The sequence below is a fragment of the Hemibagrus wyckioides genome, linkage group LG28 (genome assembly GCF_019097595.1).
Source record: "Hemibagrus wyckioides isolate EC202008001 linkage group LG28, SWU_Hwy_1.0, whole genome shotgun sequence".
NCBI lineage: Eukaryota > Metazoa > Chordata > Actinopteri > Siluriformes > Bagridae > Hemibagrus > Hemibagrus wyckioides.
Genome location: NC_080737.1, coordinates 4,527,024 through 4,544,186, shown reverse-complemented (window position 1 = coordinate 4,544,186; position 17,163 = coordinate 4,527,024). Strand labels below are relative to the sequence as shown.

Below are 17,163 nucleotides of genomic sequence, written 5' to 3'. Positions count from 1 at the left end.
TTAAATATATAGTGAAATATTCTGTAATATATCTATGTGTTATTGTAGTAGATAAAGGAATATACAGAATATCAGATTCCCACTTCCTTTAATTAAAAACACAGACATTTATCAATGTAAAAACTGAACAGATTACAGAATGATGTGTTTTGCTGCTGCTTCATCTATATATTGGTTACGACAGCATGTAATCTTTTTATATCTGGATAAAAAGTCTACACACCCCTGATAAAATGGCAGGTTTTTGTTGAGTAAAAAAACTGAACCCAAGATAAATCATGTCCGATCCTTTTCCACATTTATTGAAAAACTGCAAACTACATATAAAAGTAGGAACAATAAGAATTATTTTAGGGGGAAAAATAAAAATAAAAATGTACAATAAAATAGGTGGCATAAGTTTGCACACCCTTTCATAATTGACAATGTGGCAGTGTTCAGAATCAACCAATCACATTCAATCTCTTGTTAATCTCTTTTAATTATTTCACCGTTTATCATTGATGTATGTTAAATTGTCTATTCGGTTTTCTAAATAATGTGGGAACACAGCTGAATAATGTTATGGCAACTAGAATGAAACTGCAGATGAGGCGAGGCCTCTCACAAAACTGATGATCCTGTGCCTCTCCCTGGGGATTCGCCCACTCTACCTGATTGTGCCCATATACACAGTTGTAAAATGCTGTCTGGCTCCTGTTTGATTTTATTTAGCGTGTTAGTTGCGTGTTGAACTGCTTTACAAAACTCTTTTTCTTCAGGGATTTTTTTTCAGGTGACAACTATTTATTTTATAAAAAGTGATTTAAGTTAAATCTGCAGTTTGCACTTTACAAATCCCTCATATTTTGTTATATTACTTTATTTTGCTAGAATAATTAGAACTTGTAAAGACTGGTGAAAGTTTGCACTTTATTAATCCCAAAAAAAGGTTTTTATGTTGTTGTACAGATGATTGATTTTCTAAAATAACAAAAATAAACTTTAGTGAAAGTAAGTTTGCAGTTCATATGTGGTGGTGTTTTTGCTCAAATAAAAAAAATCTATCATATAGTCTCTAGTGTTTTATTAATTTTTCTTTAAGAAAAATAATCATTTTGAAATCGAAAATCGAATTTTGTTTTAAAAAACGGAGATTCAATTTATAGGACATATCACCCAGCTCTAGCTTTAAGTATTAGTTTAGGGGTGTGTGCAAAAATACAACCAGGTAATTGTATATTTTTATTTTTTCTCCACAAAAACAAATCTTATTGTTTATCACTATAATATATGAATCACAATTTCACAATAAAAGGTAGAAAATGTTCTGACATGAAGTCAGGAACAGCTGGACAGTTCCCTGCCAGGCCCAGAGAGGGCGCTGGCAGGTGAACCTTGGAAGCCTGCTTCTTTGTGTGTCTTTTGTGTTACGCCCTTCCCATTGTTCTCATTCCTGGTGCGTCACCTGTATCCCATCAGCCCTAATGTCTCTCCCTATAAATAGGGTTCCTTGTGTTCATGTCTTTGTCTGTGATTGTTAACTGTGCTGTGGTGTTATGGCAGGTTTAGGTTAGTTATGTTCAGGTTTTGTCTTTTGTTTAGTTTTACACCATGCCATGTCTAGTGTTAAGTTACAGTAGTTGCCCTCTGTCTCGTCTTTATGTAATAAAAGCAGCGCTTCTCTGAATCCTGCGTATGGGTCTCTATCTCCACAGCGTGCAGGCACTTGCACGCAACACCACGGCAGTCCGGGTTCGAACCCCGCACAGGGCGGGGTCCTAGACGTGACACGTGATTTATCCTGATTTAATTCTTTTACACAACAAAAACCTGCCATTTTATCAGGGACATGTAGACTTTTTATATCCATTGTAAATGAAGTGAAGGACTTCTGTTCTCAGTTCAGTCAGGTTGTCTTTATTCTGTGTGCATTAACACGCCTTACTACTGTTAGCTTAAAGAGACTAAACGCTAGGCCGAGTCGACTCTTCAATGCTTTTTCAGAATATGGTGTGATTGTTACACAGAGAGACTGATGACAATTATTCTGTCTACAAGCACTGAAAACTGTTAAAGCTGTGATTTATGTTTATTGTGTAAGATTGTGATGGAGTCTGTCAGTGGTGTGTGTTATATACTGTGTGTTTGTTGTGTCTTTTACTCGACATGGTAAACGTCTCTGTCTACATTATTGCACTGCAGTGAGGTTACACACAGGTGCATTGTGGGAAAGAAGCTGACTGATGGAAGTGGAATCTCACTTACTGATCAGACTCCTTCATGTAAACATGATCTGAAAATGCTTTTTATGGTTCTGTTTGATTCCTGGATTAAAATGTAATATATGTGATAAGTTTATAAAATATCAGCCTTTACCATTAGTGTGAAGTCGAGTTATTTACTTACCACTGGGAGAGGGATCATGAAAAACAACAGAGAGAAATGTAATGTTAGATAAAATACAATGAGAAAAACTTATGATTTACAGTCAGAACAGCTGATAAACAATCTTCACTCTGTGCTTTCAAAGATGTTCAGATACAATTTTATACATTTTATAAAGTAAAATATAACAGATAGTGAATCATTATAAAGAGTTTATATATAAATAATGAAATACATCATGAGGTGTTTTTTCTCAGTGCAGTAACACAGATCTGTGATCAGCTGTTGAATAAAACACTCCATATGAAGTGAAAATCCTGAGCATCACCATATTTTAATCACATTTCTATCTGTATCAGGGAAAAATAAAGACAAGTTCTACTGTCTTCCATAAATGTCCATGTCTCCATGTTTCACAGAAGAGCTGCTTTGATTTGGATCATGAGCAGTTTTCTTTTCACTTCACACTTTCCTCTTTTCATCACTCTGCTACAGCTTAGTCTTTGTCTCATCTGTCTGTGTCACGGATATTTAGGACACTTCCCTGACAGAGCACCAGAGGACAATCCAGCATGTCTGAATCTAAGTCTTCTTCAGTTGTAGGTCTCATTTCCGGTGTTCAGTGTGTTCTCCTGTTTTGTGTTTAGTAATTAGTCTCCTTGTTTAAGTTCTGCTTTCTCTCACTTTCTTTCTCTAGATCAGGAGTCTCCAACCTTTTTTCCTCTGAGAGTTACTTTGACAAAATGAAGGTGGTGAAGAGTTCCTCGTGTTATATTATTAGTAACATTTATTTACATAGATTATTGCCATAAACACTAAGCTATTTTTGTGTGAACCTTTAAAAAATGTCAATATTGAACAGTCATATTTTACAATAAATCATTTTAAATTCACATAAGCAGCATGTTCATTGTTGAGTCGAGTTTATTGATTTAACACAACAGGTTTGCTGACTAGATTTATCACTTATTATTGTCAGATTTCCTTCATTCACATGGATTCTGTTATTTATCAGTAAACTGTTATTACAAGTCTCCTGGCACATACCCTGATGGCCTCAGCAAGACTGAAAAACACTCTTTTTGTAAAAAATGAAACACCTTTGATATTGAAGGTGATATTAATTTTGTAAACAGAGACCTGACATTGTTTTGGACTTCATGTGATTAAATAATAATATTTTTATGACATTCATATGCATGTGTAATGAGAAATATTAAAGAGTACTTTACTCTGAAACACCAGCTGCACTAATAAGAAATGTCTCCAGCTCACTCGTCCTGCATCTTCCTGCAGCAGGATAGATTCATTCAGCGCTTTTACTCTGGCAGCATCGTAGCTTTATTCCTAACGCTGTCGAATCTCCAGCAGCTTCCAAGTTAAAAGGATCTGTCATGTGTTTTCTTTATCCTTTATCCAAACTACTTCAACTACGTGCTTATAGATTTAAGTTTATATAACACTTCCATGTACGGTCTTGGTGCTAGCTGTGTGTGAAATGGATTGATGAACAGCTGTATTAAACTGTGTGATGTGTGGAGGAGCATGATTTGTCCAGGAGTCAGATTTCAGTAGAACACCGGAAAGGGGCGGGGCATCTGTGAGTTTGATTGGCATGAAATTTAAACAGGTTTATTGAGTTAATCTGATTTGATCAGTTTTGTACATATTCTATGAAACTTTAGGTGAGTTACTCAGAGTGACGTGTTGGAGACCCCTGCACTACAGTAATGTTAGCCAGTCTCAGTTACTTTCAGAGAGAGTTATTGCTATGAAATCACATTCAAACAAAAACATTCAGCTTTTTAGCTCTCAGTATCAGTGTGTAGGTCAGATTTCTGTGTCTGTACAACACTAAATGATAAACTAGACAACAGCATGATGAATGTTCTGCCAGAGATCACAGTCTGTTGTGTTCACTACACTATGCTCATGATGCTCATATATCTATGTGCTATTGCACTCTGAACACACAGCACAGTCTAATCTATTTCATCTGTACAATAAATATATTATTCATGCAGCATCAAGACATCACTAGCAGAGAAAAGGGATTTATACTCACATGTCCGCTGTGAAAGTAAATAAAACAGTGTGAAGATTTTATGCATGATTACAAATGTGAATTGTTCCATGTGAAAATGTGAAAGTAACTGTTACTCTGGTTAAAACACAGCTGATGTGTGTCTTAATAAAAAAGAGGAAAACTAGACAACAATCAGTCATCACACACAGCAAATCTGTATCATGTAGCATTGTGCTAATATACCGCTAGTTACCCTTAAGGAAGAGAAATATCTTGTGATTCATTGGAAAATACTATTTTCTGATCCCTGCATGTCTTTACCAATATACAGTATGTCAGTATTTGTGTATTTCCCCCTGTGTATTTTAAATATATAGTGAAATATTCTGTAATATATCTATGTGTTATTGTAGTAGATAAAGGAATATACAGAATATCAGATTCCCACTTCCTTTAATTAAAAACACAGACATTTATCAATGTAAAAACTGAACAGATTACAGAATGATGTGTTTTCTGCTGCTTCATCTATATATTGGTTACGACAGCATGTGATATGTCGCAGTAGATTTGGGAAGATGCGTGATCTTGTTATGTTTTTCTCTTTTTCACTCCCAAATCCCTCTCTCCTATGAAGGAGTTTTAGAAATGAAGTGAACGACTTCTGTTCTCAGTTCAGTCAGGTTGTCTTTATTCTGTGTGCATTAACACGCCTTACTACTGTTAGCTTAAAGAGACTAAACGCTAGGCCGAGTCGACTCTTCAATGCTTTTTCAGAATATGGAGTGATTGTTACACAGAGAGACTGATGACAATTATTCTGTCTACAAGCACTGAAAACTGTTAAAGCTGTGATTTTTGTTTATTATGTAAGATTCTGAAGAAGCAGAGCTGGGCATTTTACTGCCCTGGGTCATATCTGGCCCTTTGGTTGTCTCTGTCCGGCCCACGTGAAATCAATCACAGATCAACTGATAAGGCTATTGGAATAGGCCAGAATTCCCATAGGTTGTGTAAATGAATTGCTTCTTTCAGAAAGTACATAAAATAAAATGTTCTCAAACATACATGTTTAAAAAGCTAATAGAATTATCTTTCAAATGGTGAGGGTCGTGATTCAATAAATTATTCACAGCCAAAAATATGATTTGATAAATGTGCTGAGCTCTGCTTTTTTACAGATGAAGTAACCGGCTTGTTCACAGACGTGGTTTTGAAGGGTTGCGTATTTTCCATTCAAAATGTGCAAACTGTTTGTTGATTTATGCAAATCTAAATTATTCAGAGCAATCAGAGAAAAGAATAAGCTTCGAATGCTGTTTGTCGCTTCTTCCTACGCCAAAAATAAACTTTCAGTATAATTATTCAACGTTGACTTCAAATATATCAAAAACCATTCAGAGTTTAAATAAGTAACATATATCATTAAAAACTGCAAACTTTCCTTTTTAAAAAGATGAAATTCTGTCGATTTTAATGGAGAAATGTTGATCACATGCAAGTTCAAAGTTCAATTTCACACATTTTTCTTCGCATCAAGTGACATTGGAGATTCTGCCATGTTTGTTATTCAGCGATAATCAAGTCACGTTAAAATTTCCATACTCTTAGTGGAGGGCAAAGAATATGAGGTGAATATTGGTATCATTCACAAAATAACAACGTTTATTAACAAACCTTAATCACCTATATTGTTAAATGTATTGCATTATGTCTAAAAAATAACACTTTGACACTTTTGACCACTTTATTACGAATGAAACCATTGTTTCAACTTTAAATATTATATCTTTGTATTATTATAGATTAAGAGTCTAAAGAGTAGTTCTGTTTATTGTTCTGAAGGTAACAGTAAAGATCTAAGGTTAGTAAGGTGAAGATGTTCTGTAATGTAAAGGTGATGAGATATTTACATGTTAAAACAATGCAACTTTAATAGTGTTGGATGTGTGCTTAACTCTTGTTGTTTGTTATTTTATTGCTATGCACATTACAAAAATATCAAAATATCACAGAAAATAAATTAAAAACAAATTGTGTATTTCATTCAGCATCAGTTATATAGGTATATCTTAACTGCATGCAGTCATACATAAAGAATAATAGCAGAAATGGAATGAAAGTGAGAAATACATAAGACTTCCAGATTTCATGTTTTATCTCCAACAATAAGTTTTTTTAAAGAAAATCTATAAAAATCGCTGAAAATGGTTCTGCAACACGCCGGTTCCTTATAAGCCTTTTATATCAGAAAATGTTCTGAAATATTGATGACATTTCTGAACTCATATCTCAAGTTCTAATAGAGATATTTCCAAAATTGAAACTGTTCTGTAAAGCAATTGTCAAGCTCTTACTGCTTGTACTATTGGGTTTAATGTGCAAACACTGAAAAAAATCACTGTGGTTGCAATTAGAAATCAGATGTAAATAAGTGTACATCCTGAACACAATACAACTTCATTGATTTTATTTTAAAGGTGAATGTTTTTTTTCAATGTGTGTGTGTGTGTGTGTGTGTGTGTGTGTGTGTCTGCACACCTTCACAGTAATGTGTTGGAGATACTGAGTTAGCTGTTCACCCTCAAAAGTGTCAGCTGACGTAACAAGCCATGGACTCCTGAGTATTTATTTACTGAAGTCAGATGTAAAGCAGTGTGCTTTGTTTGTGAAATACAGATCACTGTGTTGAAGGATTACAGTTTGAATCTCCACTACGTGACTAAACACTCAGAGAAACACAAGAACCTGACTGATGCAGAGCGGCAGCAGTGCGGTCAGTGAAAGGGACAGCAGCAGGGAGGGATGTGTTCATGCAGGTAAATGCATGAGGGACTGAAATGGGACGAAGGGGCAGGTGTTACAACGGATGATTGTTCAAATCTGAGGGGAAAATGTTGGACTTTTGACGCGGATGCCGGATAAAGTGACTGAAATGAATCCTGAACAGAAAGTGGAATTTTGACATTTATACATTTTATATTCTCATATCCACATCATTCCACCAGACTACAGTTCACTTGTTCAAGCTCAAGAACTGAAAAATATCACAACATACAACATACACATTTTAGTAAGTTAAAAAGTGTTACATTAAAAATAAAATGAAACAGAGATGTAATTGTCTACTTTTTAATTAAGTCTTATTATGAATTTTGTACAATTTTTTTATTTCTATATTTGACCTACTTCATATTTTCATAGCCTTATTGTAACATGTAGTCTAACCAGTAGCTGCTAATCACAACCATAACATTTACTGCTATTTATAACGCTATTTTTTTACATAAAAAAATTATATTGAGCAACATTGAGTTCAGTCTATTGGTTCAGCCCTCAACAACAGTCCCAGTTCCTCATGTGACCCCTAAGGGAAATTAATTACCCACCCTTGTGATGGAGTCTGTCAGTGGTGTGTGTTATATACTGTGTGTTTGTTGTGTCTTTTACTCGACATGGTAAACGTCTCTGTCTACATTATTGCACTGCAGTGAGGTTACACACAGGTGCATTGTGGGAAAGAGGCTGACTGATGGAAGTGGAATCTCACTTACTGATCAGACTCCTTCACGTAAACATGATCTGAAAATGCTTTTTATGGTTCTGTTTGATTCCTGGATTAAAATGTAATATATGTGATAAGTTTATAAAATATCAGCCTTTACCATTAGTGTGAAGTCGAGTTATTTACTTACCGCTGGGAGAGGGATCATGAAAAACAACAGAGAGAAATGTAATGTTAGATAAAATACAATGAGAAAAACTTATGATTTACAGTCAGAACAGCTGATAAACAATCTTCACTCTGTGCTTTCAAAGATGTTCAGATACAATTTTATACATTTTATAAAGTAAAATATAACAGATAGTGAATCATTATAAAGAGTTTATATATAAATAATGAAATACATCATGAGGTGTTTTCTCTCAGTGCAGTAACACAGATCTGTGATCAGCTGTTGAATAAAACACTCCATATGAAGTGAAAATCCTGAGCATCACCATATTTTAATCACATTTCTATCTGTATCAGGGAAAAATAAAGACAAGTTCTACTGTCTTCCATAATGTCCATGTCTCCATGTTTCACAGAAGAGCTGCTTTGATTTGGATCATGAGCAGTTTTCTTTTCACTTCACACTTTCCTCTTTTCATCACTCTGCTACAGCTTAGTCTTTGTCTCATCTGTCTGTGTCACGGATATTTAGGACACTTCCCTGACAGAGCACCAGAGGACAATCCAGCATGTCTGAATCTAAGTCTTCTTCAGTTGTAGGTCTCATTTCCGGTGTTCAGTGTGTTCTCCTGTTTTGTGTTTAGTAATTAGTCTCCTTGTTTAAGTTCTGCTTTCTCTCACTTTCTTTCTCTAGATCAGGAGTCTCCAACCTTTTATCCTCTGAGAGTTACTTTGACAAAATGAAGGTGGTGAAGAGTTCCTCATGTTATATTATTAGTAATATTTATTTACATAGATTATTGCCATAAACACTAAGCTATTTTTGTGTGAACCTTTAAAAAATGTCAATATTGAACAGTCATATTTTACAATAAATCATTTTAAATTCACTTAAGCAGCATGTTCATTGTTGAGTCGAGTTTATTGATTTAACACAACAGGTTTGCTGACTAGATTTATCACTTATTATTGTCAGATTTCCTTCATTCACATGGATTCTGTTATTTATCAGTAAACTGTTATTACAAGTCTCCTGGCACATACCCTGATGGCCTCAGCAAGACTGAAAAACACTCTTTTTGTAAAAAATGAAACACCTTTGATATTGAAGGTGATATTAATTTTGTAAACAGAGACCTGACATTGTTTTGGACTTCATGTGATTAAATAATAATATTTTTATGACATTCATATGCATGTGTAATGAGAAATATTAAAGAGTACTTTACTCTGAAACACCAGCTGCACTAATAAGAAATGTCTCCAGCTCACTCGTCCTGCATCTTCCTGCAGCAGGATAGATTCATTCAGCGCTTTTACTCTGGCAGCATCGTAGCTTTATTCCTAACGCTGTCGAATCTCCAGCAGCTTCCAAGTTAAAAGGATCTGTCATGTGTTTTCTTTATCCTTTATCCAAACTACTTCAACTACATGCTTATAGATTTAAGTTTATATAACACTTCCATGTACGGTCTTGGTGCTAGCTGTGTGTGAAATGGATTGATGAACAGCTGTATTAAACTGTGTGATGTGTGGAGGAGCATGATTTGTCCAGGAGTCAGATTTCAGTAGAACACCGGAAAGGGGCGGGGCATCTGTGAGTTTGATTGGCATGAAATTTAAACAGGTTTATTGAGTTAATCTGATTTGATCAGTTTTGTACATATTCTATGAAACTTTAGGTGAGTTACTCAGAGTGACGTGTTGGAGACCCCTGCACTACAGTAATGTTAGCCAGTCTCAGGAACTTTCAGAGAGAGTTATTGCTATGAAATCACATTCAAACAAAAACATTCAGCTTTTTAGCTCTCAGTATCAGTGTGTAGGTCAGATTTCTGTGTCTGTACAACACTAAATGATAAACTAGACAACAGCATGATGAATGTTCTGCCAGAGATCACAGTCTGTTGTGTTCACTACACTATGCTCATGATGCTCATATATCTATGTGCTATTGCACTCTGAACACACAGCACAGTCTAATCTATTTCATCTGTACAATAAATATATTATTCATGCAGCATCAAGACATCACTAGCAGAGAAAAGGGATTTATACTCACATGACCACTGTGAAAGTAAATAAAACAGTGTGAAGATTTTATACATGATTACAAATGTGAATTGTTCCATGTGAAAATGTGAAAGTAACTGTTACTCTGGTTAAAACACAGCTGATGTGTGTCTTAATAAAAAAGAGGAAAACTAGACAACAATCAGTCATCACACACAGTAAATCTGTATCATGTAGCATTGTGCTAATATACCGCTAGTTACCCTTAAGGAAGAGAAATATCTTGTGATTTATTGGAAAATACTATTTTCTGATCTATGCATGTCTTTACCAATATACAGTATGTCAGTATTTGTGTATTTCCCCCTGTGTATTTTAAATATATAGTGAAATATTCTGTAATATATCTATGTGTTATTGTAGTAGATAAAGGAATATACAGAATATCAGATTCCCACTTCCTTTAATTAAAAACACAGACATTTATGTAAAAACTGAACAGATTACAGAATGATGTGCTTTTCTGCTGCTTCATCTATATATTGGTTACGACAGCATGTGATATGTCGCAGTAGATTTGGGAAGATGATTGATCTCATGTTCACGTCCCACTCTTAAGTTTTATAGAGCAGATATAAAAATTATACACACCCCTGTTAAAATGGCAGGTTTATGTTGTGTAAAGACCATCAACCAATTACATTCACACTCTTGTTAACCTCTTTCAATTATTTCAGTTTATTACTGATGTATGTTAAATTGTCTATTCGGCATTCTGGATAACGTTGGAACACAGCTGAATAATGTTATGGTAACTAGAATGAAACTGCAGATGAGGCGAGGCCTCTCACAAAACTGACGATCCTGTGCCTCTCCCTGGGGATTCGCCCACTCTACCCGATGACCTCGAAAGGCTCCGTATAGCACTTCTCTCAGACATGGAGCAAGTAGTCCACTCTCTTTTAAAATCAGAACTAGTGGACACCCTGTCACCCATGAATGCAACTCTGGAACAAGTAAAATCACAGTGAGGTAGAAGACGTCCCGAATGATTACAGTGACAGGCCGGTGAGCGTTGAGGCCTCCTTGGATGCACTTCAGAAGGAAAGTGAACTTCTGAAATGGTTGTGTGGACCCCTGGAGACTTACCCTCTGTCAGCAGCAGTCTGACTGGAAGGTTTAATGTTTTTTCTAAAACTAGAAAAGATCAAATTTACACTGAAGGGCTCTGTGAAAAACTTTTACTCGAAATGGAAACCCATTTTGTCATATTTTGGGAATCTGAAGAAATTACCTAGCAGTTATTATGTGGGTATATATATGTGTATATTTACCAAATTTTGTTTATTTACCAATTATTATTACAGGTTTGAGTGACAAGACAGAACAACAACAAGGTGCTTAACGGCAAAATTCACAACTGGTGTTTGAGCCATGATTCGACCAATAAATGTTCTGGTTCTATTAGAATTGGTATTTAAACAGTCCTCTTCATCATGCTGTTCACATTTTGACATCATGAGACCAAGACCACACCTAACAATTGATCAACAGTACCTCACCATTGTGAGGCTTCAAAGAAGATGTTCTCAGAGGGAAGTGGCCACTGAGCTTAGAGTGTCACAGAGTGTCATCAGCAAGTTGGGACAGAGATACAGAGAGACTGGAAGAGTCACAGAAAGGCATAGAAGTGGACGTCCTTTGGCCACATCCCACGTTGATGACCGCTTCATTGTGAACAGTGCCCTGTGGAACCGGATGATGAATGCCACTCAACTCCAGGCACATTTAAGGGAGGTGAGAGGCACCCAAGTGTCACATCAGACCATTCCAAACCGTTTACATCAGCGTGGTCTGCGTGCTAGACGACCTGCAAGGGTACCTGACCACACCACCAGGCACAGGCATTGGGCCAGGGAGCATTTACGCTGGACGAGGGACCAGTGGGCCTCAGTGCTGTTCTCTGATGAAAGTTGATTCACACTGAGCAGAAATGATGGCCGCCAATGAGACGTCAAGGAGAGCGCTATGCATCAGCCCCTGTTGTGGTGGTGTTACAGTCTGGGCAGGGGTGTCTACTCAATACAGAACTGCCCTACATCTTGTGAATGGTACAGTGACAAGTCAATACTACCTGAATGACATCATTAATCCAGTCATTGTGCCCCTGCATGAACAACACAGGCCTAATTTCATCTTCATGGACGACAATGCTCCAGTTCATCGAGGTCGCATCATTAGGGAACGGCTGCTGGAGGCTGGGGTACCTCAAATGGAGTGGCCTGCACTTTCTCCAGACCTGAATCTTATAGAAAACCTATGGGATCAGCCGAGTCGCTGTGTAGAGGCTCGTAACCCTGCACCCCAGAACCTCAATGACCTGAGGACTGCCCTTCAAGAAGAGTGGAATTCCATGCCTCAGCATAAGTCGACTCGTGAACAGCATGAGACGTCGTTGTCAAGCTGTAATTGATGGTCAAGGGCACATGACAAATTATTGAGACGTTGACATTTTTTGTTGTGGTATACCCTCCACTGTTGTTGGCTTTTATTTCAATAAATTGTTTGAGATGAGGAAATCACCATTGCATGTTTCTACTTAAATGCCCTACTTTCATGATATAATATCACTGTAGCGTGAACTTTTTACATTTTCAATAAATTTCACCCAAAAGCCAAATATCCTTAACTTTTTGTTAGTGTATAATCTCCCCAAAACATGGAGAACACCATCCTCACAGTGAAGTATGAAGGTGGCAGCATCATGCTTTGGGGCTGCTTTTCTTCAGCTGGAACTGCAGCTTTAATCAGGCTGGAGTTTATAATGAATAGCTCTAAATACCAGTCAATTTTGGTACAAAATTTTGAGGTTTCTGCTAAAACAATTAAAATGAATAGGAATTTCACCTTTCAGCATGACAATGACCAGAAGTGCCCCTCCAAATCAACAAAGACTTCAACAAGACAAGATCAAAGTTTTGGAATGGCCCTGTCAGAGTCCAGATCCAAATCCAATCAAAAATCTGTGGGGTGACCTGAAGAAGGCTGTGCACAGAAGATGCCCAGCCAATTTAACACAATTTCACAATAATTCCCAATTTCACAATTAAGGTGGAAATGGTTCTGACATGATTTATCCTGATTTAATTTTCTTGCACAACAAAAACCTGCCATTTTATCAGGGACATGTAGACTTTTTATATCCATTGTAAATGAAGTGAAGGACTTCTGTTCTCAGTTCAGTCAGGTTGTCTTTATTCTGTGTGCATTAACACGCCTTACTACTGTTAGCTTAAAGAGACTAAACGCTAGGCCGAGTCGACTCTTCAATGCTTTTTCAGAATATGGTGTGATTGTTACACAGAGAGACTGATGACAATTATTCTGTCTACAAGCACTGAAAACTGTTAAAGCTGTGATTTATGTTTATTGTGTAAGATTGTGATGGAGTCTGTCAGTGGTGTGTGTTATATACTGTGTGTTTGTTGTGTCTTTTACTCGACATGGTAAACGTCTCTGTCTACATTATTGCACTGCAGTGAGGTTACACACAGGTGCATTGTGGGAAAGAAGCTGACTGATGGAAGTGGAATCTCACTTACTGATCAGACTCCTTCACGTAAACATGATCTGAAAATGCTTTTTATGGTTCTGTTTGATTCCTGGATTAAAATGTAATATATGTGATAAGTTTATAAAATATCAGCCTTTACCATTAGTGTGAAGTCGAGTTATTTACTTACCCCTGGGAGAGGGATCATGAAAAACAACAGAGAGAAATGTAATGTTAGATAAAATACAATGAGAAAAACTTATGATTTACAGTCAGAACAGCTGATAAACAATCTTCACTCTGTGCTTTCAAAGATGTTCAGATACAATTTTATACATTTATATAACATAACAGATAGTGAATCATTATAAAGAGTTTATATATAAATAATGAAATACATCATGAGGTGTTTTTTCTCAGTGCAGTAACACAGATCTGTGATCAGCTGTTGAATAAAACACTCCACATGAAGTGAAAATGCTGAGCATCACCATATTTTAATCACATTTCTATCTGTATCAGGGAAAAATAAAGACAAGTTCTACTGTCTTCCATAAATGTCCATGTCTCCATGTTTCACAGAAGAGCTACTTTGATTTGGATCATGAGTAAATGTCTCCCTGTTTAAGTTCTGCTTTCTCTCACTTTCTTTCTCTAGATCTGGAGTCTCCAACCTTTTTTCCTCTGAGAGTTACTCTGGTTAAAACACAGCTGATGTGTGTCTTAAAAAAAAAGAGGAAAACTAGACAACAATCAGTCATCACACACAGTAAATCTGTATCATGTAGCATTGTGCTAATATACCGCTAGTTACCCTTAAGGAAGAGTTAATCTGATTTGATCAGTTTTGTACATATTCTATGAAACTTTAGGTGAGTTACTCAGAGTGACGTGTTGGAGACCCCTGCACTACAGTAATATTAGCCAGTCTCAGGAACTTTCAGAGAGAGTTATTGCTATGAAATCACATTCAAACAAAAACATTCAGCTTTTTAGCTCTCAGTATCAGTGTGTAGGTCAGATTTCTGTGTCTGTACAACACTAAATGATAAACTAGACAACAGCATGATGAATGTTCTGCCAGAGATCACAGTCTGTTGTGTTCACTACACTATGCTCATGATGCTCATATATCTATGTGCTATTGCACTCTGAACACACAGCACAGTCTAATCTATTTCATCTGTACAATAAATATATTATTCATGCAGCATCAAGACATCACTAGCAGAGAAAAGGGATTTATACTCACCTAACAGTTCCTCCTGTGAAAGTAAATAAAACAGTGTGAAGATTTTATACATGATTACAAATGTGAATTGTTCCATGTGAAAATGTGAAAGTAACTGTTACTCTGGTTAAAACACAGCTGATGTGTGTCTTAATAAAAAAGAGGAAAACTAGACAACAATCAGTCATCACACACAGTAAATCTGTACCATGTAGCATTGTGCTAATATACCGCTAGTTACCCTTAAGGAAGAGAAATATCTTGTGATTTATTGGAAAATACTATTTTCTGATCCCTGCATGTCTTTACCAATATACAGTATGTCAGTATTTGTGTATTTCTCCCTGTGTATTTTAAATATATAGTGAAATATTCTGTAATATATCTATGTGTTATTGTAGTAGATAAAGGAATATACAGAATATCAGATTCCCACTTCCTTTAATTAAAAACACAGACATTTATCAATGTAAAAACTGAACAGATTACAGAATGATGTGTTTTGCTGCTGCTTCATCTATATATTGGTTACGACAGCATGTAATCTTTTTATATCTGGATAAAAAGTCTACACACCCCTGATAAAATGGCAGGTTTTTGTTGAGTAAAAAAACTGAACCCAAGATAAATCATGTCCGATCCTTTTCCACATTTATTGAAAAACTGCAAACTACATATAAAAGTAGGAACAATAACAATTATTTTAGGGGGAAAAATAAAAATAAAAATGTACAATAAAATAGGTGGCATAAGTTTGCACACCCTTTCATAATTGACAATGTGGCAGTGTTCAGAATCAACCAATCACATTCAATCTCTTGTTAATCTCTTTTAATTATTTCACCGTTTATCATTGATGTATGTTAAATTGTCTATTCGGTTTTCTAAATAATGTGGGAACACAGCTGAATAATGTTATGGCAACTAGAATGAAACTGCAGATGAGGCGAGGCCTCTCACAAAACTGATGATCCTGTGCCTCTCCCTGGGGATTCGCCCACTCTACCTGATTGTGCCCATATACACAGTTGTAAAATGCTGTCTGGCTCCTGTTTGATTTTATTTAGCGTGTTAGTTGCGTGTTGAACTGCTTTACAAAACTCTTTTTCTTCGGGGATTTTTTTTCAGGTGACAACTATTTATTTTATAAAAAGTGATTTAAGTTAAATCTGCAGTTTGCACTTTACAAATCCCTCATATTTTGTTATATTACTTTATTTTGCTAGAATAATTAGAACTTGTAAAGACTGGTGAAAGTTTGCACTTTATTAATCCCAAAAAAAGGTTTTTATGTTGTTGTATTGATTATTGATTTTCTAAAATAACAAAAATAAACTTTAGTGAAAGTAAGTTTGCAGTTCATATGTGGTATTGTTTTTGCTCAAATAAAAAAAATCTATCATATAGTCTCTAGTGTTTTATTAATTTTTTTTAAGAAAAATAATCATTTTGAAATCGAAAATCGAATTTTGTTTTAAAAACGGAGATTCAATTTATAGGACATATCACCCAGCTCTAGCTTTAAGTATTAGTTTAGGGGTATGTGCAAAAATACAACCAGGTAATTGTATATTTTTATTTTTTCTCCACAAAAACAAATCTTATTGTTTATCACTATAATATATGAATCACAATTTCACAATAAAAGGTAGAAAATGTTCTGACATGAAGTCAGGAACAGCTGGACAGTTCCCTGCCAGGCCCAGAGAGGGCGCTGGCAGGTGAACCTTGGAAGCCTGCTTCTTTGTGTGTCTTTTGTGTTACGCCCTTCCCATTGTTCTCATTCCTGGTGCGTCACCTGTATCCCATCAGCCCTAATGTCTCTCCCTATAAATAGGGTTCCTTGTGTTCATGTCTTTGTCTGTGATTGTTAACTGTGCTGTGGTGTTATGGCAGGTTTAGGTTAGTTATGTTCAGGTTTTGTCTTTTGTTTAGTTTTACACCATGCCATGTCTAGTGTTAAGTTACAGTAGTTGCCCTCTGTCTCGTCTTTATGTAATAAAAGCAGCGCTTCTCTGAATCCTGCGTATGGGTCTCTATCTCCACAGCGTGCAGGCACTTGCACGCAACACCACGGCAGTCCGGGTTCGAACCCCGCACAGGGCGGGGTCCTAGACGTGACACGTGATTTATCCTGATTTAATTCTTTTACACAACAAAAACCTGCCATTTTATCAGGGACATGTAGACTTTTTATATCCATTGTAAATGAAGTGAAGGACTTCTGTTCTCAGTTCAGTCAGGTTGTCTTTATTCTGTGTGCATTAACACGCCTTACTACTGTTAGCTTAAAGAGA

At 36.1% G+C, this 17,163-nt stretch overlaps 2 protein-coding genes across 2 annotated transcripts in view; both read right to left on the bottom strand.

Annotated features, from left to right (window-relative positions):
- Nucleotides 1-17,163, bottom strand: part of LOC131348253 (golgin subfamily A member 6-like protein 24) — an 84,336-nt gene that overhangs the window by 40,458 nt on the left and 26,715 nt on the right. The window lies entirely within an intron of this gene.
- The window catches only part of LOC131348309 (butyrophilin-like protein 1), a 19,981-nt gene continuing 2,871 nt past the window's right edge, over nucleotides 54-17,163 (bottom strand). The window contains exon 3 of the mRNA XM_058383135.1: nucleotides 54-2,390. Within this exon, the coding sequence (XP_058239118.1) occupies nucleotides 2,377-2,390 (14 nt within the window). The 3' untranslated portion in view covers nucleotides 54-2,376. The remainder of the gene's footprint in view (nucleotides 2,391-17,163) is intronic.